The following is a 24,786-nucleotide window of genomic DNA, read 5'->3' as shown; positions in this document are numbered from 1 at the left end:
CGGTGTCAGGATGCTTTTGGGACTGTATTTATGTTATATTTACCTGCATCCCCTCAGCCCCAGAAGCCCCCTCCCCTTAAAACAGGAATACCCCAGTCACGTGCCCCAAAGCCAAAGCCATATTTTACATCTCTAAATGAACAGATGTACTGCACCAGGGCAGTCCTGCACTGCTCACCATCCTAAAATATATTCTTTTCCTGCTATATTATGATAATTTATTTCACTACTGGGGCTCCCAGGTGAGTTCAATCCTCCAGCTTCCAAGCAGACAAAAATGCTAACCCGGCAGAAGAAGTTTAACAAAGAGACTAAAGGCAGCAGTCTCATAAGATCTCCCTCCACCTCTCCACATATTGCAGACTAAGACAGACGTGCGAGGAAGACAGACATACAAATTTGGAAACATTCTCTATTTTCTCTCTCTCTCTCTCTCTCCATTAATAGAAAAATTAGCTACAAATCCAGAATTTAGGTGGGATTTGGGGAATTAATTTACATCATCACGGGGGGAGAAGGGGCTTGAAAGCATCAAAAGATTTTGACTTTTCCATCTCATGGTAGAAATATCCGTGAGAAGAGATCTAATTAAACAAAAATAAAAAAGAAAGGAGGGGAAGGGAGGGGCGGAGGTCAAATAACCATAAGTGGTTGTTTTGTAGACCGTACAGCTTTCACAGCTTGTTCGTTGCACTGAAAAAGAGAGGAGGGAGAAGCAATCAGTTTTGATTTGGCACGGGGCTGCATTTGGGTTGGGTTTTTTTATTTCTTGTAAAATTCTGCTCCGTTCTGTAAGAAAACAACAAAATGGGTTATTCTCATTGTAAGAGACACTCCAACCTAACAGGATGCCAGGGTCCCATCGCTTCCCAGAACACAGGTGGTGTCTGAAGGGCAGGAGAAGTGTCCTTATCACTCAAGTTCTCTCTCTCCACCCTCAACATCTTCCCTTAGACACCAAGGAGATCGATCGATGGTGCACAAAACCCGAGAGAAACCCACAGAAACTCGTGAGCAGTGCAGGGGGGAGAGGAGATCAAAGTGCCTGTGGTGTATGAAACCACATCCACCCCAGCAGAAAACACAAGCCATAAACTCACCCTGATAACCCAGCCCTGATCAACCACATGACAAACACGGGGAGGTTTGCACAGTGCCAGCCGTGGTGTTTAATTATATTTCATCAGGAGGGGTCCTGAAAAATTCATCTGATGAGGTCCCTGCCAGTCTCGGTGATAGCCTTTTTCCTCTGACATCACTGGAATTCATTGCCAGCTTCAGTCAAAAAAAAAGAAATAACGAAATTACAGGAAGTCAGAAGGATGACTCCAGAGCTCATCCACCAGGAGCTCAGCGGGGTGGGATGCCAGCACAGCTGGCAGGAGAAGCAGAGGTTTGCACTGCCAGGATGCCACAGATCGCCTGTGCTGGGGTCCTCTGCCAATGCACCACGTCAGCTGCAAAAACAACCCTCAGCAAAAGCTTCCCAAAGCCACCCAAACCCCCCAGGAGCTGCTGTTCTCTTATCCAGAGTGACCCAGCCCTGTGAACCACCAGCAGAACACGTTCAGCACGACGGAGTGTAACCAGAGCTGAAACCCACAGAGGACTTGCTCCCAACTTCCCTCTCCAGACTTCGCTTCTCTTGGCACTCCCTGGGGTCCCAAATCATCTCTCTTGGAGTGTTCCACTGGGTTCCAGCACACACTTCCAGGTTCACTGCTCCAAGGGGGATCCCAGCTTGGTGCCTACTGGATGAACAACTCTCAGGGGTGATGTTCCATGGGATTAAGGGATATCTCCACAAACACAGTCCTGCCACCTCTAGTCAAGTATGGACACCAACCCAGCTGGCAAATCTATTTTTGGGAGGGTTTTTTATTCAAATATCACTCCAACTCTTTATAATTCAATGCCTCTTTTAGTTTAGAGGATGAAAGACCATCCTTGGTGCCATAGTGACATTGGCCAGGATGAAGAAATCCAAGCAATGAGAGTCAAAATCACAAAAAAAGTCACTGACATCAACCTAGATTTGATACCACCAGGTTACAGTCAAATTTACAGGTTTAGCTGCTGCTGTCACAGCCAGGAAGGTTCTTTTGGGTCACCCTGGGCACAGCATCCCAGGAGGACTTGGCAAATCTCATCTTTGATTAACTGTCCTGGTCTAGCCTTCAGTCCATATTTCTACACCCCTCACTCAGCAATCAAAGCTTTCCACATTCCAAAAAGAGCCAGGAACCTGCAGCTCTTACACATGGTTTCATTTAGGAGAGGCGAGAGGCCACTGACAGGGTTTGGGAGGTTAAAGCGGAAAAAGAAAAAAAAAAAAAAAAAAAAAAAAAACAAAGACAAGTGTCAGAACAAGCAGGAACAGACCCCCAAGTCCCACACAGCAGCACACGTCTTCACTCCCACAGACACCAGATGGGCTGGGACCCACAAAAACCAGCACAACTCCTCACACACCAGTCCAACAACCAGCAATCCATCCAAGCTCGAGCGCTCTCCAGCCGGGATGCCACCACGGAATGGGACATGACAGAGCCAAAGAGTCATTACACCAAAACGAAAGAGGCACGAGGGGAAGGGCTCAAGCTGGGAAGGAGCAAGGGGGATTTCAATCCTGCTTTCATCTCTCAAAGCCCCACCAGCAGCACTCGCAGCTCCTGGGTATGCTGGTGGCATTGAAGTTCCCTCACAGGAGTTCACTGATCAGAGGGGCTGCCACACATCAGGGCATGGGGTGTGTGCAGGGGAGACGTGGACAGAGACCTTCAAACCACCCCAGCACAACATTGTTTATCCTAACAATGGGAGGCACGTTCCTTTTTGCCTTCTAATTAAAAGCTGGCTCGTAAATCAAACCCCTGGTTCCTACACTTCGTTGTCATTTGAGGGAAAAGCTGTTTTTCCAAGGCTCCCCTCCTGCAAGCTGTGGTCCCTTCTCCAGCTCCAGCAGAGCAACTAATGACACTACTTTTGTTTGCCATGAACCCGCCCTGCCTTTGCCAGGCCAGCAGTTGGACTCTGATCACCGCCACAAATGCCTAATTATGGGTCACAAACCAAACAAAGCCTCCCCCAGCCTAAACATCAGCAGTAAGGAGGAGAAAATTACTGTCAAAAAAGCATTCCCCTGTCTTTCCTCAGGGGTGTCCCACAGCTGGTCTCAAATTAGAGGGTTCCTAGAGGTGGGCTGGGGGAGCTGCTTAAGGCAAATTGTTTTTGTAGTGCAGTAGTCAGAGAACAAAACCTGAAAGGCATGTGTTTACTTAAGAGATTTTTTGCATTCATACACATATTTGCACAAAATAGGTTTTAAAATTATGCATCTGTGGCTATTGTGTTTTCAGCCCTTCCAGCTCTACTCTGCTGTCTGCACAGCAGTGGTTTCCAGCACCTGGGAGGGGAGCCAAAGGTGTCAGCCCAGACCTGCAGGAAATAGCCCAGCTGAGACTCAACAAAGCCAGAGTCAAGGTACAGAGTGACGAGTGGGGACACCAAACTTCTGTGCAAAACGTTCCCCATGGGCACAATGGGATCATGTAAAGAGCTCCAGAGAATCACAGAATATCCTTACGTGGAATGGGTCCACAAGGATCATCCAGTCCAGCTCCTGGCCCTGCTCAAGACACCCTGAAACAGTGCATCGGTGTATTGGTCCTACTCAATGCACCCTAAAATCTCCCCCTGTTCATCCCTGAGAGCATTGTCCAAATGCTCCTGGAGCTCTGGTGGCCTTGGGGCTGTGATCATTCCTCTGGGGGAAGAACCTTTCCCTCATCTCCAAGCTAAACCTTCCCTGACACAGCTCCAGACATTCCTTTGGGTCCCTGCTCACAGAGAGAAGAGAGCAGTCTCTGCCCCTCAGGAGGAAGCTGCAGACTGCAATGAAATCTCCCTCAGACCCCTCCTCTCCAGGCTGAACAAACCAAACTACCTCAGACACTCCTCAAACTCCTTTTCCCCATCCTCACTGCCCTCCTTTGGACACCTCCTAATGGCTTCATCGTTGTCTTTCTTACACTGTGGCATCCAAAATTGCGCACAGGTCTCCCAGGAGTGAGAGCAAGGCAGGACAACCCCCTCCCTCAAGCACCCAGCAAAGCTGTGTCTGATGTCCTCCAGGAGGTGGCTGGCCCACATTCCACTTGCCATCGAGCAGGAAGAGCTGGAAACTGAACCTGGATCTCTCTGCCAGGGTTCACATCCCCAACAGCGCCAGGTTCCTCTGCCCATCCCTTCCGAAAGACAGGAGCTGTCAAACTGTGATATCTGCATCTGAGGCAGGGATCAGTCACCTGGCCAAAGGGAGAGGGAGGAGGTGAGAGACCGAGGAGCTGATTTTGGGCACAGATACGGCAGCGGGGTGCTGAGGGGGACGGAGTGGAGGACGGTGAGAAGAAGAGATGGATGCAGAGCACCTTATCGGGGGCTTGCTGTTCTTGCAACCGGCTCCCTGATAACATATGGAGCTTAATCAAATATACAAATGATGTCCTATCTAGAGACAAGGGAAATAGAGAAATAAACCCGGAGACCACGCATGAAAACAAGCCGATAAATAGAGGGAGCGGGGAGAAGGTTTCCTCTTTTTGATAAAATTATTTCAAAAGATTAAATTAAAGCAAAACTAATTAGGAGAACCGCACTTAAGCCGACTTCCCTTAAGAAGGGTCAGCAGGCAAGAGGCATTCAAATCAAAGGCAGATGCAAGAGGCACTTCAAGGGCTCCCTGAAAAGTCATTATCCCAGTCAAAAAGGAAGGGGATAGAGAGGAGGAAGGCATCACAAGAGCCTTTTTGGCTGAGCATCCATCCGGGCATTCAGTGGAGTGCATGGAGAGCTAAACAACCTCTCTTTGTCCCCCTGGAGAGCAGAAGGAGCAGGTGAAGACCAAAGCTGGGCACCTGATGTTCCAGCCACAGCATTTCTCCGAGAACAAAGGGACAAAGAGAAGCAAATGGACCAGAGGGACACGGGAATGAATTTGCTTTTCCTCATGTCCCAGCCCTGCACATTTTCCATCGGCAGCGCTGCCGTGCCAGGCTCCTCAGCCTGAACACCCCACAGAGCTGCTGACACCACGCAGAAAATCACCACAGAGCAGGTGACAACCAGCAGCACAGCACAGCCAGCTGTCCCCCGGGAGGCTGCAGGACCCGTAGATTCCAGCAGGGAACAGGCAGCAGGACATTGTCTCCTCTCTCCTCGTGGCTGGTTCTGTCACGAACGTCCCCCCGCCTGCACAACGCATGTCCTCAGCCCTCTGTGGGGAAATCCAGCTCTGTGAAGCTGTCCAGTGCAGAGCTGCACTTAAAGTAAGGGTTTGGAGAGATGAAGACACAACCTGCTGCCATCCCTGCTCTTTCTCCTGGAGCTGGGAGTAAAAACACAGCTCAGCACTGCTGGTGTAGAGTTTGGAGGGATTAGACAGATATTTGCAAATCTCACTGCGTGATCACAAGGCTCCATCTCTGACAAGACTCTGAGTCACAGCTAAACCAGAATATCCAAAAAAGAAAAAAGAGCAGCGCTCAACACATGTAGGAAAAAGCACCCAGCGAGAGCACAGCTCAGCCAAACCCCGCACACCAGCACGGAGATCGCTGAGTAGTCAGAAAGCAGAGAGGGGTACTTGAAGGAGAGACGTGGAAAATTAATTGCTCTCTGCCAAGAAGCAGGCTCCAGCTCTTCCCAGGAACTGCAGCCTTCATGTCATGGGGGAAAAAAAAGAAAAAAAGGGAGTTTTCCTACTGCAGTTAGACACTGCAGTGTGAGACACGGACAAGTTGTAGCTGGAAGTCCCAGAGCAATGGAAATGAGGTATGTGAGAGGCAAAGCAGCCACCTGGAGTGATGGAACCCTTAGTGGGTCTTTCAAACAAGTGCTGGCTACAGCAGTTGAGCAGCAGAGGCTGGCCAGAGCCCCTCTGATGTGGGTTTAGGGCAGAGGATGGATCGCAGGGTAGCCCAGGCTGGAAGGGACCTCGCAGGGTCTCCAACCCAACCTCCTGTCCAAAGTAGGCTCTGCTGTGAGACCAGACCGGGTTGTTCTGTCCCTTCTGGCCTTGAAAGTCTCCAAGAATGGGAACTGCTTCTTTAAGGTCCTCATGGACAAAGAGCTTTCCCTTATGTCCAGTTGGAATTTTTTCATGCCAATTTACTCCTGATGTTCCACATCCTCTCCTCACCCACCAACATGAAGAACCTGTCTCCAACTCCTCAATAACCTCCCTGTTGGCGTGGGAATGCTGTTACCTGGTCCCTCCACATTTTCTCATCTCCAGCCTGAATGAGCTCATTTCTCTCATCCCCTCCTCTCAGGGCAGGTTCTCCAGCTCCTGGCCAAACTCTCAACCCTTTCCTGAGCTTGTTCTGGTTGTCAACAAAGCTTTTGCTCTGAGTAGCCTAAAACTGGGTGCAGGATCTGGGCATGGCCTGGCAGTTGAGCCCAAGGTGATCACCTTCCCTCCATCTACTGGCAGCACTCCTGTTTGCTTACCCTGCATCCTTGATTTCCCTCATGGGAGCAGAATTCATTCATTTTTAGGTGATGTTTTAGGACTTTGTGATCACTAGGCAATGATTATCACATCACCCAGGAGAAACCGTGCCACTGCCCAATGTCCACATTGATTCCCACCACTCCTTTCACCCAACACGAGTATCAAGTGCCGAGTTCACCACAACTTCGAGTGCTTCAGCCAGAAAAATCAACTCATTTCCAGGCATCTAAGCTGGCAGACATCTCTCAAAGAGGGGCTGCACATCAAGGAAGGACACAGATAACTGCAATATCAAATTCTGACAGGGACCAGCGTCACTCCATCACAAGCCAGTGAAGCACCCAGCCTCCCGCTGGCTCAGGCAGCTGTGAGGAGAGACCAGGATGAACCAGCCCCTCTTGCAGAAACCATCTTCCCAGCAGGAGCCAGAGCCTCTCCAGCGTCTTTTCAGAGCAGTCAAGTCCACCTGCCAAGCACTTGGGGGAAAATAAAATTCAAAAGAACCCCGTGTCTTTCAAGGCAGCAGAGGGAAGGAGAAGGGAGATGAGTTTCCCTGCTGGCTTTCACACGGAGCTGTCAGCTTCAGAATTCCTTCCAGGGAGCATCAGAACTGAGCAGGGTTTCTCGTTTTGTGTCTATTCAGGAACCCCCTGGCCTGGAGAAGCAGTGGGGGTCCCTGGCTGAGCCTGCAGTTGCCACCAGACTGACATTCCATGCACGGCAATCCCAGCGCTGCCACCTCAGCTCCGGCTCCTCGGATGGGAGGCAAATTCCAACCCCCTGGCTGGAACTGGGACACCAATCCCAGGGGCAGGGACACCTTCCACTCCACCAGGCTGCTCTAAGCCCCATCCATCCTGGCCTTGAACGATTCCATTCACAACTTAGCACTTCCCCAGCACCACTGTGAGAGGGGCCAAAGTGAGAGCTGCAAATCCCAGCTCTCCGATTTTAAACACTCCCTGTGGTGCTTTGTCTCTGCATCCAAGGAAAGCAGGATCCAAAGGGTTCAGGGTGGATAACACATGGAACTGGGCAATACTGAGGATGTCCTCCTAAACAGAGTTGATACCTGGTGGGAAGTGCTGGCCAGGTTCCAGAGCTGCCTGATCTGAACGAAGGCCCTCACCCCACACGACGTTCCACATCTAAAAACCCTTCAAAGATCACAAACTGATTGCATTTGATGAAAAATGAAATACAGCCCACAGAGTGAAACTGTTGGTTTTTAAGCTAAAGTTCTCTCTCTGCAAGGAATTCAGCATGTAAAAGGCTTTGAGTGAAATATTTGGATGGAATAAAAAGAAACGAAACAATTTCTTACAGGGAAGTTTCAAATAAGTGAAAATTTCTACTGCTCCATCATCAAACATTTCAAAATAGACCAGAATCTTCTTTTGTGAGAAATGCAATTCCTGCTGCTCCCAGGCTGACGTTTGTAAGCTCAACTCTCCCTTTACACCTGCACCTACACACAGAATAATTGCAGGTAAGTTGTATTTCTTTGACTGGAAACGATCTGCGCAGAAGCAGTGACCCATAAATTAAATGCCTAGGGAAGGAATACAAGGAATATGGAATACTGCTGCACTCCCTTAGTGATGCCAGGTTTTAGTGGCACCAGGAATTAAATTCCAAACCAAGCACATGGGTACATCCCCGCTTTTCTCCTGCCACTGGAGTGAAGAACTGAGCGTGCAACAAGAGTGTGAGCAAAGGAAAAATAAAAAAAACCACAGAATTTTGGCACATGGATACCTTACAGCAAAGTGGTTTGCAGGGAGAACATCCCCAGGAATAGTTCCTGCACTGTTTGCAGGGAGACAAAACAGACATTTGTTTAACTCCAGCGAGTTGGTTCTTTGGGGTTTTGGGGGGGTTTTTTTGCATCTCCTGAAGGAACTCACTAAAAACTCCCAGCGTTGCCAACTGCACTTCAGCCACGGGTTTTGCCTGAAGCATCCCCCAGGGTACAGAGGGGTTCACTGCCAAGGAAGCCCATCAGGATCCCTGGATTACACTAAAGCTGTGGGAACACCAAAGTGGTACAGAGACATGGGAACGCGCCAGAACAGCCAGCACAGGAGGAGATCACAGACACTGGATTCTAACCAAAGCAGAGCAAGATTAAATATTTCTCATTAAACAATGCCAGAAGTGGTCAGCAGCTGGTTTTCCATCGCACCTGATCTGTTGAGTTCAGCTGTTTGTGGTGATTACACACCTTGCAGTACTTAATGCATTCATTTTCTCCAGCACTCTTTGAGCAAGGAAAACGCTCCCTGTCATTTGCAGGCGGAGAAATGAGACATGGGGACACCCCAGAAGTCCCTGGCGGAGCAAAGGACTGAACTTCTCCTCCCTGGGCCACCCTTCTCCATCCTCAAGAAGCCACAGACCCCCATTAAACCTTTAACCCAAGGACAGTGGTTTCTACGCGTTAGATACGGACAGAGAGAATTTTTCCTTTTTCTTGAACTCCTCATTTTTATCCTATTTATTTTTTCATTCTGCAGGGCCAGGCTGCACCGTGGACAAGGCAGCAGAATATTTCCCCAGCGCATTATTCCGTGCCTTCATGATGGACTGCACATGGAGCTTTGTGAATGAGCAAGGGTTGCAAAATGTATTTTGCCTGGGGCGGTGAAATAGCTGGGGCCAACCGTGTCATTCGGTTTCACTCACACTTTCCCTGCCCTATCTCTATCTTGGTTTTTCCTCTTCTTTCTCTCTTTGTTGTCTTGGTTACATGGGTAGATTCCTGATACTCTGCTAGTATTCATTTTAATGATACGTTCCTGTAAAGCACAATATTTTCCTTCAGTTGTGTGTGTGCCACTGGATAAATTCCTTTGACACATGTGACATTTGTATATCAACTAACAGATATTGCTTTATGACTGTGGGTATTTTGCAGAGCATTCATGGATCACATAAATCAAAATCTGATACACAGTCTGCCACTTTCATATATTAAAAAAAAAAAAAAAACAAAAACACCAAAAAACCCAACACACAGAGAGGAAAATACTGAAACTGCAGGGGGGGAAAAAAAAAAAAAAAAAAAAAAAGGCAGCAAAGTTTCTCCAAAACCATCTTGTAATGATTTGCAGCGAATCTTCCTAGCACAGAATAAATCCTGCTATCTTGGGGATAATCTCAGAACTCCTCTTTATGCCATCCAAAACATTCCACTGCAGCTTGACCGAGGAGCTGCACTGCACCAGGAGAAGCAGCAGAGTGTGACACGCCTGGTAGGACCCAACAGCATGAAAAAAAAAAAAAAAAAAAAAAAAAAAACCCAGCTCCTGGGATTTGCCCAGAAATTTCATCTAATCCTACAAGGTTTACTCCAATTTACCACTGTTTTTGAACAGAAAACAAACTTCCTGCTGAAATCATGGATTATGCTGGAGCTGCAATCCCAACGCAGCATTTTCCTTGCAGAAGCTGTTTGATGAGCCAAGGTGGAAAACAAAGCATCAAGAGGTCCATGGTAGGGGTCAAGGAGCATTGAGGGAAATTCCTGCGTGCCAAGCCACCCAGAGGAGGTGACAGGTTGCTGCCCCAGGGTCAGACAACGTGAGGAGGAGAGTCAGGGATTGCAGAAATCACAGCAAGGATTGGGCTGAACCTACAGGACACAAAGGTTTCCAGGGATCTGCATCAGCTGGTCCAAAACAATCACAAATGTGATTAGTTTGACCACCAAACAATGTGGTTAGGGGAGCCACATTTTGTTTTGGGGGAAATTTCTTCACCTGAGCAAATCTCAGCCCAAGGCTCCATCCCTGCTCCCTCTCACCCAATGTGGGAACTACCACAAGCAGAATATTCAACACGTTAGGAAAAATTTCATTTTATTCCCTTTCTCAAATTACACCAGCTTCTTCAGCCCTCCTCTCCTCGTTTTTTACCCTATAAGGATGTCCCTGCTCCCTACCACACTCCATAAAGCACAGAAAGCTTTCTCTCCTATTTCCCCCTATTAAAAAGGAATCAGATCTTGGATTCTGCATTGCAACCTGCAAAGGCGAAGACAGAGCTGTGGCAGAGTTTTCTTCTCCTGAAGCCAAAAAAAACCCAACCAAAAGCTTGTGAGAGCAGGGAGAGCAGCCATTAAGTGTTTAGGTCTTTTTGATGGTTACCATTCAGATCTCAGCTACCCCATTTCCTTCCTTCCAAGAGAATGACTGGAGAACTGAACAGTTTATTATGATATCACACATGACAGGGAAGCAAAACTCAATTAGCCAGAGGAGGAGATTATTTTTATTATGACCACTTAAACAATTTGGCTCCTTTTTTACATGCCTGAATAATTAAAAAAAAAAAAAAAAACCAAAAAAAAAAAAAAACCTACCATATTTTCCTTTCAAAAACACGAGCAGACTTTCCTCTTTTTTAAACAAAGCCAGAGACTTTTGCCAGTGGGCAGGATCCCATTCCCCCCTCAGCATGGGGGAAATGACATCTGAACTTACAACCAAGATTTGCTTTTCAAGTGAAGAAACAGGTAGGGGAATAAAAACAGAGATTCCAGACTATCCCTAAGCATCCGTGAGCAAACAACTCCCTTCACTCCCCACAAGCCACAGTGGGTCACCTTTTCACAGCACCTCATTTGCCCCAGCTTGGAAATCTTCACTTGCAAAAGGCATTTAAAGAAGAAACAACATCCTAAAACATCACAAAGCTCTGCCCAATCTCCCTTCCCAGCTTCTCCACCATCTCCATTGCCATGGCAAAGCCAACATCCCCTTGTGCAGGAAATGTTTTACGACACTCCCAGGTCGAACATTCAGACCAACATTGTCAGAGTGGCACAGAGGGGCTGACACAGAGGCAGTGTCCATCATTAGCTCATTTCCAACAACTCTTCTCTCCTTGGGAAAGCCACAGGGAGAGGATTCCACCTCCCCAGCCCCTCTGAGTGCTTCACAAGGCAAACCCCAGCCATGCAATGGGCACATTTCCTGTGAGAATGCCCAGAGAGGAACACAAACACACTCTTGATTCCGTCTGTGTGGCAGCAGCCGTGAACATAAAGCTCATTATGGCTCAGGACACAGCTTTCCTTTGATGCAAACCCTCTTCCTTCGGCACAAACCCCCAGCCTGACTTCACCGGGGCGGCCGCTAATCCCGTGCTGGGCTCGTGGCGAAATCACAGCCCGGTCATGCTGCTCTGAAGAAAGATCCCCAGAGCATGAATCCTGTTTCCCAAACTTCAGCCCCAATCAGTTTTTTCTCTGGCGTGCACAGACGCCCTGTGATCAACGACTCAATTAGAGATGGTCTCAACACAGAAAATTCTGTTGGATGCAAATTACATCACGTCCATCTGCGACTGGGGCTGTGGTTCGACTTCTGAAGCATTAATTTCCGGATGAAAATCCATTTGGAAGAAGGATTTTATCCTTTCTCAGATCATCTCTATCCCTTGAGGGTGAAACACAGTTTTTTTGCCAACCAAACCATTTTTTTATCCTCAAAATAGGAGCACCTTAGGACAAACTCTGCGCTCACGCTCAATGCAACACTTAAATCACCATAAAAAAAAAAGAAAATCTGAGTCAGAGAACCACGTAGGTCTTACCTTCTTGAGCTTCCCACTCTTGGTGCCCACAAAAGCCAGGGAATGGTTCTTGTAGACGTAAGCGATCACCGAGGTCATCCTGTCCCCATCCTCGGTGAAAATGGGGAGCCCTCGCACCATGGACGATACTCCCAAGGGGGCATTCATATCCAGGCCACAGAAATTGTCATCGATTGTTAACAGCTGCAAAGAAGGAAAGGAGAAGGGGGTAAACAGCTGAAGTCACCAATTTTTCAGCCGTTTGGGAAGCATCCATCCCTTGCGTAACGTGCCTGTAATTTGCGCAGGCTGACAAAAATCAGGGAGGACTGGAGAAAGAGGTGGGGGGAAAAAAAAAAATAATAAAAAAAAAAAAATCTCTCCAAAGTTGCACAATGAATTACAGCCAGAAGGAGAACTGGAAAGTTGGTTCTCTTGAATGACAGCCCAGCAGGATACATCACATTAAGCCTTTTTCCTACTGCTCTACCAGCCAGTTTCACCAGTCGAGACTCACCAATCAAGTGAAAGTCTGCTGAAAATGTCTTAAACTTACTAAAGTTCAGTTAAAAAAAAAAAAAAAAGCACACAGCATTCCCATAGATCCAGAGTGAGAACCACTGAGCTAAATCTGCACTGGCAAATAAAATAGACAAAGTTTTGGTTGGTAGAGACATTAGGGCTCATTTCAGAGACATTAACACCCATTCCTCTTAAAGACACCTCACCCATCGAATTGCATTAGCACCCATCTTTCCTTTCCTTAAGGTGCCTTCCAACCCAAACTATTCTGTGATTTTCCACGTTGTAATTCCCTGAAGTTCTTTGAAGAGGCAGGAAGTTCCACAGCTACCACAGGGGTCCTCCAGCTTTTGTTGGAGATATCCATGAGCTCCCAACAACAAGAGAAAAGCCCCTATTCATCAATACTGCTGCCTGAGCTCCAACACCCACTGCATTTGGACTCAACAGCATTTTCACCAGCTAGATGCTCCACTGGGACCCTTTCACTCAAACGAATGGCATGTCCAGTTATCCCTAAGGGTGTTTCTTTGGGTTTCAGGGAGTTCCAGAAATGAGGCGCAGGCAGCCCTTCTACCTTCAGCCACCGTCAAGGCAGGTGAAGCTAATACAGGTCACAGATCCCCACAGAATAAATCAAATAAAACTCCAAATATCCCAGCACACAACTGCCAGAGCAGTTGGACTTTATTAACTTCTCTGGGGCCACTCATGGATTTCGAGTTAAGCATCCACTTAAAATGTTTTGCTGGACTAAGGCCTGGAAAAGCAATAATTAACTGTACAGGAAGGTTGCCTAGTTTTGATATATCAGTACTAAGGGACCATGACAATTTTCTTTGACTCAACTCTCATCTTCCTGGAAACACAGCTAAAAAAAGTGATGCTCCCTGCTTGAGTTCAGAGCAGTAAAAGCCTGATAGTAGATTCATTTTATCCTCACCCAGCAATTACGGGCAATAATTACAGATGGTTTTGCTGAATAGAAGAATAATGTGTCCTAAATGTGTTTATAAATACATAAAACCTAGGAGGAATTCAAAGAGCCATTAGGAGGGATCAGCTAGCCTGAGCTCTGGCCTGCAGGAGTCATTAGTGTTTGTGGACAGCCCTTTTTAGCAGAGCTAAAACACCGGCTCAAAGAGCAATTAGGGAGCAGAGCAGCAGCCTCCAGCAGCAGCAGGAAGGATGCTGCTGGTCCAAAATGCCAGCAAAAAGTCCAAGATAAAGCTCCAACCCAGCTCTGGTACATGGAAATCCATAACCAGCAGGGATTTGAGGTGTGTCAGAGAAGGAACCACCCAACCAAACTGGAAATGCAGCTTCCAGCAGAGCCAGGTGACCACGAAACTACTCCAGATGATCCCCTCAGCATAAATACAATCCCCTCAGCCCAGCTATGTCGCCCCTTGATGTCCTTCCAACCTGAATTATCCTATGGATGTAAGATCCAAGAATCCAGGTCTTCGAGTCAGGCCCAATTTGACCAGAAACCCTCAAGCTCTGAGATGAGCACAGTTTGTCTTTCCAGGGTATAATCAAACTGCCTAAGTGCTCACTCTAATTGCCTGACAAGCTGAAAAGAATCACTTCAGGCTGAAAGCAGGAAACTCCCAAATGGCAGAAAGGGGAGAAAAGGGAGGAAGTTTTTCAAGGAAAACAAGACAGCTTTCTTCACCACCAGGACAGAGAAAAGGTTCATGGTGCCAGCAGACATCTTACCTAAGGTGCAGGGTACAAAGCTCCATCCCAAACAAGAGAAAATTACTCTAAGAAGCAGCAAAATGAGAGGAATCCAGCAGAGCTGGCACAGTCGGAGGCATCCTCCTTGGAGGAGCACAGCCAAAACCAACCACTCCAGCTGAAGCACTCAAGACCAGAAAGGATCCGTACCATCATCTGGCTGCCTTCCTACACCATCCAGACCTTCCCATCCCGGCCAGGAGCCTGGGAGGACATGATATGGAGGGTGTTTATGAATATAAAAATAGAGGATTTTAGGAGCAGCTTTTGGTGATTTTGTAAAAACAAAGAAACAGCTTGCACTGAGAACACTTAGAAGATTAGCTATTAAGCTTGGTTGTTGGGTAGTTACTAAGTAGAAGTCATATAGGTAAGATGGGTAATGTTGAAACTCAGCAAAGCAGGACCTAGGTATTTGTCAAAGATCGATAAAGCAGAACTTTGTGGCTTGAACCCAGCAAAATCAAGCTCCTCATTTTTGGTAAGAGCAAAGTGACTGGAAAAACAGCCAAAGCTCCACTGCACCTGCCCAGAAGCGAAGATCAACCTGAGGAAGACCCAGCTCAGGACCACCAGGAGAGGTGGCAGCTAATTAGAATACAAAACCGGAGAAGGCGGGGAATGGGTGGGTGGGGAGGTGTGGGTTTGTGGGATCAACATGTATTTAAACCTGGGAGTTGTGGGTTTGTGGGATCAACATGTATTTAAACGTGGACTTTGTCTTAACTAGGTGCTCACAGCTTCGAGGAAAAATACCCCCCGCATGTCCCAGCTGGAAATAAAACATACCTGCTTTACAATTTCTAATTGTAAAGTCTTTATTCTATGCTTCGGACACAGCCCCCAAAATCACAGCATTAAGCACAGACACCTGTGGCTGATTCACAGCCCATCTCCAAACTGTTGAGATTTTATTAATCTAATTGCCACTGGGTAGATCCTCCTCCACCTGAACTCAGACCTACCCTTCATGGGGTTTATAAACCCACACAGACACAAAATTAAATTTAAGCCCGTTTATTTCATTTTTTTTCCCCCTGACATTATTTACAGAATACATCCATGAAAGAAGGACTTACACAGAAATAGGGAGGCAGATTTTTTTAAAGAAGGTATAGTCACACTAGATTTAAATAAGAGATTGTTTATGATAAGGGTGAGGAAGCACTGGCACAGGTTTCCCAGACAAGCTGTGGCTGCCCCTGCATCCCTGGAAGTGTCCAAGGCCAGATTTAGAGCAACCTGGGAGAGTGGAAGGTGTCCCTGCCCTTGACAAGGGGTGGAATTTGATGGTCTTTAGGTCACTTACAACCCAAACTACTCTAGAACTCTGTGTCCACTCACGTGCTGCTGGTTGGGCGCCAGAGAAGCAATCACAGCCTTGCGGTTTGCCATGTGGACAGCCCTCCCCCAGGAACAGGAGCAAGGCCAGCAAGCCACACGCCACACGAAAACTATTTCCATTTAACATATTTGGGTTATTTCCTCTGGGGATCATCTGCCAAAAAACCGCCAGCAAGCAAAACCCTACAAATAAACACCACCCGGGCTCCTGCACAGCTGTGGCTCGCAGCTGCACACAGGCCTTTGTAGAGACAGAAATACAGTCATCTTCTGCAGCAAAGAGAGACACGTAAGGAACTTTGGATTTATGATGAAAGGGTCAGGAGTTGCAAGCCCAGGTTTATTTTCAATTCCAGACACTCCTAGCAGCAATATAAAGTAGCCACGTTAAACTCTCTGGAGCTTCTCTGGTTGGCAATTTCATGTTAACGACTTTCCAGAATGAAGCAGGAGGCGAGGGCATGAATTCACTTCTAACACTGCTGCCAGGGCGGCTGGGACAGCAGGGAGAGGCAAAGGGAAGGTCTAAAAAGGTGGGGAAAATATCAGCAATTCTCACATCCTGAACAGTTAAAATCCAGCCCAGAAAGTCACAGCCAGCAGGTGACTTGGGAGGACACGGGGGCCTGCAGTGGGAATGCTGGGCTGGAATCAATCACTTCATCACCCCACACCGAATTCCCACTTGAAAATGAGGGAATATTCCCCATCACCCCCCTGCCCCAGGGAAACTGAGAAGCACGGGTTCGTAAGGTGCTCTGAATATCCAAAATATCTTCATCTGAGATGGATTGGCAGATCCCACGGGGCAAATGCCCTCCCCAGCCCCAGCAGCTGCCTCTCTACCTGGCTGTGTTCTGCTCCTGCCACTTCTCCCTGTGTCACCAACCAGGGTTTCATCTGCAGCCGTGACACCGTGGCCAAATGTCACAGTCACCACTGAACTGGGAAGGATGTGCAAAAGAATGGCCCTGATTTACAGATTCTGGCAGGCGTTTGCCTCCTCCAGGATTAAGCCCATCAAATAAATAATTAACACATCCAAGCTCTCCTGGAGAGGATGGGTTTAAAGGCTGGTGCAGGCTCAGCCCTGGAGGGATGTGCTGAGCCTCCCAAAAGCCCCAAATTCAGCAGAAGGGTTAGAGGTTTGGTTACATCACCTCCTTGCCCGTCCCCATCTCGTTCCCAGCAGGAGCGAGAGCGCCGGCATTGAACGAGCAGCAGAAGCACCAGATATCAGGGGACATGGGCAAACAGTGCTCAGAATACACCAACTGTCCCTTAAACATCTGCTTTCACTGTTTGCCTCTGAAACAGCCCCTGATAACCAAACACAGCCTAATCCACATTTGGGGAAGAGCCCCAATAAAGGATTAACCACTCCTCACGCCTCCTTGCTTTCACTCCAGCAGAATCTTCCTCCTCAATCAAAGCCCCAGAGGCTTTTTTTCCCAGATATCTCAGCAGGCTCCAGAGCAATTCCACAGACTCACCACGGATAAAGACTGTCCCAGTGGCCAAGTCTTGCCTTTGATTTACAGCTAATTCCTAACAGCCCTGTCTTCGTGTGGTGGCAGGTACTTGGCTCCTCTCTCCTGTTATCTCAGGCTTGGCTGATGCAGAGGATGGAGGGAACACACGTTAATGGATGTCTGTGCTGCCAGCAGGGCCAGGGAGCCAACAGCAGTAAGAAATCAACAGTTACAGGCATTTGAGTCTTTGCAAGGAGATATCCAAGGTCTTTTCCATCACCTGACTGCAAGATCTCCTTTCCTGCCTGACTGCAGGGGTTGAGTGAGGGTGAAGGTGGGCACATGTCCACTCAACGAGATACTTAAAAATCTAGAGAGGTGAGAGACATAGAAAAAACTCTCAGCAGGAACTTCAGGATATCTGGAGAGACACAAGCTAAGAAATTCAGGGTCTAGGTCACCTGCAGCAGGGGTGAACCATAAATCCCCAAAGAGTGGGGCTGGAAATAATGGAAAACACCTCCCTGAAAGCCACAGGACTTCAAATTCCAACAGCAGCAGGGGGTTCCCAAGGCCTGTGCTTCTCCTGTTTGCCTGTGCACATTCTCTTGGTGGTTTGAGCATGGTCTGAGTGCAAGGTGAGCTCCTGCTTTGCTCTGCCCATGGCATTAGTACTTGGCATTCCTGAAGCCTGGGTTGACTCTCCCTCTCACCTCCTGCAGTTATCTCTGCTTCTGGCCACTCTGTTTCCTGTGGAATCAATGGATTTTGGTTCACTTGCCCTTTCTCCCCACAGAACTTCAGCAGAACCATCACGTTTCTCCCTGCTGCTGCGCCGAGCTGTGAAATCCCAGTGCAGGATGGACACAGCCCCTCTGGCTTTCCCCTCCTGCCACACCATTCCCAGAATTTGATGCCTGTCACTGCCCTCCCCATCCCAGGCATTCCTGACACGGGGTCACGAAAAGGCTGCAGGTATGCCCAGCTGTAGATCTTTGTCATCTGCACTTCCAAATTTAGTGGACAAAGAGATGGGCAGCGACCAAAGACAGCACAGATCACCCTCTACAGTAGTCAGTCTGCAGCCTAATGACATCCAAAAATACCCAGCCCCGTTCCCCCAGGGTGCTGTGTGATATAATAGAGGCTGGATAAAGAGCCAGCATTTGGAAATACATTATAATTGCGCACTGCTTTTCACTTGTGCACCCACAGCAGTGGTTACTGTGCAATTACATGTCACCATATACAAATGACAGTGCAGTTACAGTAACTTTACCAATTACGGGGAAATTGCACCCGCTATGCTGAGAGGTTTTCATTCAGACACAATTCGGGAACGCAAGAACAAGAGAGAAAGTTACTCAAATTGACTAGAACTGGTGCAGGCATTTGGGGTTTAGGTCTGTAGTTTAAGCACCGGTTCAAGGACTGGTGTCAAGTTTCCAGAGCGCTGCAGAATCTTAATGGAGTACAGACTTTTTATGCCTGCATTTATGTTCCTGCTCTGCTGTGAGTGTAAGGCTTCCCAACAGTCTACACCATGTTCCTCCACGTCGTAAAATTTGCAATTTCCTGAAGAGGAGGCTGCCTTTCTTGCAGAGAGCAACAGGTTCCTTCAGTCTTCAGGCCTTTTGGTCAGCAGAGCTGGGTGATTATCAGTAATTGTGGATAAAAGGAACTGTGCTGTAAATTTGTGCTATAAATTTAGCATCCTCCAAGTTCTGCCTTTCGGGGTGATTACAGTGCCCAAAGATGCGCACAAGCTAAATCCATTAGCAAGCCCCTACAAATTTCCTGGAGCCCAATATTACAAAATTCAAACAATTCTGGTGCCGGGTTAGCTCTCCTTACTTCTTGTGTCACACCTCGGAGATGCAGAGCCCTACTTTCAGCACCTCTGACCCTGTCACAGCCACGGTGACACAATTGCAAAGATTTGTTTGTTTGTTTGTTTGTTTGTTTGTTCTCCATCTCTGGTTCCCACTTTTGCTGGGACTGCTCTGAAAACAGCACTGGGCTGTTGTGGGCTCTGAGTAACCTGCTCTAGCTGGAGGTGTCCCTGTCCATGGCAGGGGGGGTGGAACTGGATGAGTTTTAAGCTCCTTTCCAAACTAACCATTCTGTGATGCTGTGATTAGAGGGAAATCATTCATGTCCTCCTAAAGGAAAGTAATATTGTCATTTAAGTGGTATTTCCAGTGCCTCGGTTAGACCCCAAAAGTCTGATGTAGGCACAGAGAAGGGACAGTAACCTCCAGCAGCAGTGCAGACCAAGACAATAAAGTGTTCCAAATCCCAAATATCAGTGTGTTGGCCAAATCCCCCTTTTGCACATTGCATTTCCATCTCTTCAGAAAATTTCCGGCATCACGATTCCGAATCTCTGCGTTAGCACCCCAAGTGCAGGCAGGGTGGAAATCACACCCCAAAGCTGTGTGGTCCCTGAGGTTCATTCCTGCAAGCCAGAGGGATGGATGTGACCTGAAGAGCAGCAAGTGTGACTGCAAAAGCTGTGAAAGGAAGCTGAGCTTTCCTGTGGTCCCACAAACTTCCCCTTGCTGGCTCAGAGGGTCATATAGATGAGGCACTGAAGAATAAACAGGGAAACATAATCTCTGTGGCTCTCAGATCAGTGCTTTGAAAAATTCACTTAAAATTTTTCACACCCCCAAAAAAAGAGATTATTGACTGTGGAAACTCTGCCTTTGAAACTGCCATGGACTGTTGGGTAAATAAGCATTTAGGGATTTTTCAAAAGGGAAGTATTGATCAAATAAGCTGCTAGAGCTTTTCTGTAAGAACTTATTGCAGCAGCAAAGCTCTGTTACACACCTGAAACACAGCGGCACTGATATGCTCTGGTGCTGCTATAGCCAAGACAGGGAGAACAAGTCCCAGAGAGAAGAAATCATAGGTGGAAAGGGATTTTTTTGTAAGCAGAAGGATACCTTCTAGAGAAGGTGCTGCACTTTATCCTAAGGGATGTCACATTTCCCTGGTCAGCCCTCTCAGTTCCTATTGAATGCACACCAGCACCTGGTCAGATAAAGTCTGGCTGCCTCCCTTTGATGGCACCACCAGCAATTCACTACATCACAATTGCTGTAATTATTATTTTGTTACACAGGGGGAAAAAAAAGTCATCATTTGGGCTGCAAAGTGCCACTTGCGCCAACGGCGCTGCAGAAATGAAACAACAAGGCTGCTTTGCATGCAGGCAACACCTTCACCCTGAAAGCCCTGAGCCTCTTAAAAGCATTAATTAAGCCTCACCACGGTCCTGCCAAGGTGATTTAAGTGCTGTAATGAGTGAGATGTATGTGCTGCTGCTCTCCAGCACCGGGAAATGGTGAGAGCTTGGCTTGCTCAACAAATAATGGAGAGTCGACATCCAGGGCTGGCATCCGTATCAGGGAGAATCGAGATGTGTCTGGTCCCATCATCTCACAGAAGATGAATCTGAAGAAGCCTGGTTATCAGTTTGAACAACAAACTAAAGCACCCGAGCCCTGAAAGGGGAAATCTCCCACTTGCAGGCGCTTATCTGTGCGGATTGCGGCGCTTGAGGAATTCATAGCGTTGGCACCAGGCAGTGTAAACCCACTGAAGCTCCAGCTGCTCCTGAATCTGAAAGCAGACTGAGCAATTGGGGGGCTGCAGCCAGCCCCGGGTGCAAGGACACCACCACAATCACAGCCCTGTGTTTCCTGGCGTGGGATCCCGACCAACAGCCCCAGCCCAAGAGTGCCGGGTCATTCCCTCATTAGGAGGAGTGAATTTTTATTATTCCCTGTTGCGCGTTCCCTCGCTCTGCCTCTCCCACTCTCTCTCCTTGTCTAAATACGTGCCTGGCTAATATTGCTTGTCCACAGGATCAATCAGCTGCACAAATCCTATTGTATTTTGGATCACTGACAACGACGGGGTAATGGCGTTGAAATGGGGAAATGCAACGCTGTTCCTACTGATCTAATGTCACCCACATGTTCCACCAGCCACAGCAGCTCCCAGTGCTGCATGGAGGAAACAGAGGAAACTCTGCCTTTACCATTTAGTTCCAGTCTTTTCTGGGTGTCTTGCCTTTCCTAGTGTTGAGTATTTCTTCAAATATAGAACCATAAGATGGTTTGGGTTGAAAGGGACCTTAAAGGCTACGCCATGAGCAGGGACACTTTTCACTGGATCAGGTTGTTCAAAACCTCATCCAAACTGGCCCTGAACACTTCCAGGGATGGAACTCCAGCTCCATCCTGATCCTGGATACAGCTACACAGCCAGGTCAGTGCTGGCTCTGCAAACACCAAATTTTGTCCTGAACTAGTTGCCAGGTTACCCAAAGGTTGTCCCATTCCTAATAAAATGCTTCCCAAACAAACTTGGAGCAAAAACTATACCCTACAACAGCAAAGCCCTGCGGGTGCCAAGCTGGGAGTTGCTGGGCAGAAATATGGTCAAATGTGATTCAGGCATCTCTCTGTGAGTAAAACATCTCCATCATCTCCCTCTCCACGCCATCCAGTCTTCCAATATTGTGTTATCCTACCAGGTACGATGGGAACCCGCCCATGCAATTTGGATAAATAGAGAAATTTCAGGGTGGGAAAAATAAATAAGTCTTATGCTATATTCCTGGAATATAAATAGATATACACGTGCATCAGATCGCTCCCAGAGGCTGAATATCTTCACTGAGCCTCTAAGTTCTAAGACAGACCCTGCACTGTGTTTCAGCCCGACAGCTCCGCTGGCATTGGGAGAGGGAGGAAGGGTCTGTGCAGGATTTATCCCAGAGAGCAAAGCTGAATCCAGCACCCCCTCGACCCCCTCCTCAACAGAATGGGCATTGTACAACCTCCCCTGCTCCGGCTGCTTTAAATAGCATCAGCCTCACCAAGGGAGCTGGAGTCATTTTGCTTCTGGCTCTTCCAGGACATCTGAGGTTCGCTTTTTGCCTTTTTTTTTTTAATTTAAAAAAAAAAAAAAAAAAAAAAAAGACTCTTGCACAAGCATTCCCCTTGGCCTGCCAGGCGACCTCCTGGCGAGGCAACGCGAGGTCAGGTTTGCGAAGTCGCCGATCCCCTGGCGCGGGAGAGAATGCGAGGAGATCATGTGGAGGCCTCCAAAAATGCAGAGCCGAGCCACAGGCGACCGCAGGGCTCGACCACAGAAGAAAACAGCCTGGGTTGCTGGCAGGGGAAGCAGCAAAGAGCAGTTCCCAGAAATAAATCTGATTGTCCGTGTGGCAAGGAGCGCGGGGAGACGGCGCGGGCAGGGGCGGAGGGTCTGGCGCTCTGCTCACCTGCACACAGGGGGGGACCAGCAGGACCTGGGGGGACCAGCAGGACCTGGGGTGACGCCGAGCTGCTCAGGCAGAGCCAACTGGTGCAGAGATGGGATGGATGGTGGGGGAGGGAGCTGTGCCTGGAATATCTCAGACACAACAGCGGCTCTGCAGCCTTGGGTCCTGCTCTGCCCTCAATGAACATTTTGTGTGAGCGGGGTCACCCAAGATGTGAGAGAGCAGCTCTGTGAGAGGGTTTGGCACCCAGCCACTTAAAGGCACAGGGTTTCCTCCTGTTTTGTGCTTTGGAAGGAAATAAATGTTTTGGAGAAGGTTGTTTCCAATGCATGTTTGGGGTTTTTTTTCCCCCCAGGACAGTGAGGATTTGGGAAGGAGAGGTTTCATGGTGGGGGTGTTTCAGGATGAAAGTAATTAATTACTGCCAGAATTATTTCTGCACCCGCTGGTCAGGCAGTGTCCTTCCAAGGACAGGTGTTTAATACTCAGAAACCTCCTTAACACCTCAAATGCAATCATCCTCTCCATGCAATTAGGCCCTGGTTTACAGCCCTTAAGTGCAAGCTTCTGTTGATGTAGGGGATTAAGAGTTTTTGTTTTGCTCTCCCTCAGAGCATCCAAAGCCACTTTTTTTTCCTCTGCCTGGTGCACAGGGCACTTTGCAGAGGCAGGGATCTGTCCTTATCCCTGCTGGCTGCAAGCAGCGAGGTAGCACCTGGGAGAGAGAAACATCACCCAAGGAAAAGGGACCATGAACCCACGTGCTGCCTGGGCTCACCTCACAGAGAAAGCAGCGGGGAGACTTTCCCAATCCCAGTCCAGAGGGGCCAGGACCTTACTGGGAGCACTGGAAACATGAACTCCGTTGCTCTCCAAGGAGCACAGACCCAGATATCTCGGGCCACTTCCAGCACTGACCACAGCCATGAGAAATACCAGCTGTGTCCTGGGAGAGAGCTCCCTGAGCTGCCTCGTGTGGGTTGATACCATGGAATTTCTCTCTGTGGAAGTGTTTCTCACCCCGGAGCAGAGCCATCTTTGCAGGGGAGGTGATGCTCAGCCCCACTGGAGGCAGAAGGTGCAGGGACAGAATTGCAAATCACAGAGCTCAGCTGCAGAAACCCCGAGCCAGAGCCCTTCCCAGTGTCGGATTCCGCCCTCTCCAGCCCCCAGTGTCAGCAGGAGGGCACTTGTCACCTCTTATCACAGCTGCTGGGCCCAGCGCGTCCCTGGGCCACCGCGCTCTGCACAGACGCCGCGCACGCCATCCAACACAAACTGATGTGACCAAGTGCACAAACACAGATCTGGCAGCCACCAGCCTGTTTGCTCCGGCTCCCAGTCTCTGGTGAGCATTCCCAGAGAGGCATTACAGCATTTCTGAGGGTACTGCCCTTCCAAAAACTGGATTTCGTCATTTTTGTGGGGGTTTCCTGCTCTTATTTGCATTTTCAGAGGAAGAAGGATAAAGCGTTGTTAAAAGTTGACCGAGAACTGACCTCAGCTGTCCATACACCTTTTGAATCAGAAACACCAGAGTGTAAAATTTGGATTAAAATGTGTACACAGAACTTGTGAATGGTCTGTCCAGCTGGGATGAGCAAAAAGCGCTGTTGTGCAAGCACTAGTGGCACTGACACACGCAGGGATTTACTTAGAAGAGCCCAACTGGCAAACAGGGAGAATTATGAGGTAAAATGAAACTGATAACTCATCCCTGTGATCGATCCATTCCCCTGGGAAAGAGTCAGGCTCACGTACTCGCCAATCCAGCCAGGAGAAACGGGCAGGGCTGGGTGTGCAAAGTGCCAAAGCACCTGGATTGCTGGTGTGCAAAGTGCCAAAGCACCTGGATGGAACTCCTTCCACGCATTCCTCTTCCCAAGGACTAAGCAGAAGCTAACACTCCCTTTTCTCCAACCTTTCACTTTTAAGAGAAAATGGGAGAAATGTCAGATAGAGATGACAATTCCTGCTTTTTCCCTTGTAAAGTGATTTTTTTCCCTCAAAACACCCCTTCTTTCCAGCAGCTCCAGCAGCTGGTTCTTTCTAAATGACCCTGTTCTTCTGCCCACCATGCCAGAGAGGAATGTACGAGCAAGGAAGATATTCCCTCCTCCTGCAGCAGATGGGCACAGCACAAAGATCCAGGAGACCCTGGGCTAAAAACTGTGGTGTTGTGCCTTAGCCAACCTCCCAGTAAAACAACCTCCTGCTGCTCCCCATCCTGGTGTCTCAGGGGTGTTCTGTGTCCCATTAACACCGGGGATGATGAACACAAGCTTGGAAAGAAGAGGAATATGAAATAGGCT

At 48.3% G+C, this 24,786-nt stretch overlaps 1 protein-coding gene across 3 annotated transcripts in view; it reads right to left on the bottom strand.

Annotated features, from left to right (window-relative positions):
• PLXNA4 (plexin A4) overlaps positions 1–24,786 on the bottom strand; it is a 441,829-nt gene that overhangs the window by 383,856 nt on the left and 33,187 nt on the right. For all 3 annotated transcript variants that reach the window (XM_040061861.2, XM_040061859.2, XM_040061860.2), the window contains exon 3: positions 12,113–12,295. In XM_040061861.2, the coding sequence (XP_039917795.1) occupies positions 12,113–12,295 (183 nt within the window). The remainder of the gene's footprint in view (positions 1–12,112; positions 12,296–24,786) is intronic.

The sequence above is a fragment of the Hirundo rustica genome, chromosome 4, assembly GCF_015227805.2.
Source record: "Hirundo rustica isolate bHirRus1 chromosome 4, bHirRus1.pri.v3, whole genome shotgun sequence".
NCBI lineage: Eukaryota > Metazoa > Chordata > Aves > Passeriformes > Hirundinidae > Hirundo > Hirundo rustica.
This window is presented reverse-complemented; position numbering and strand designations above follow the sequence as displayed.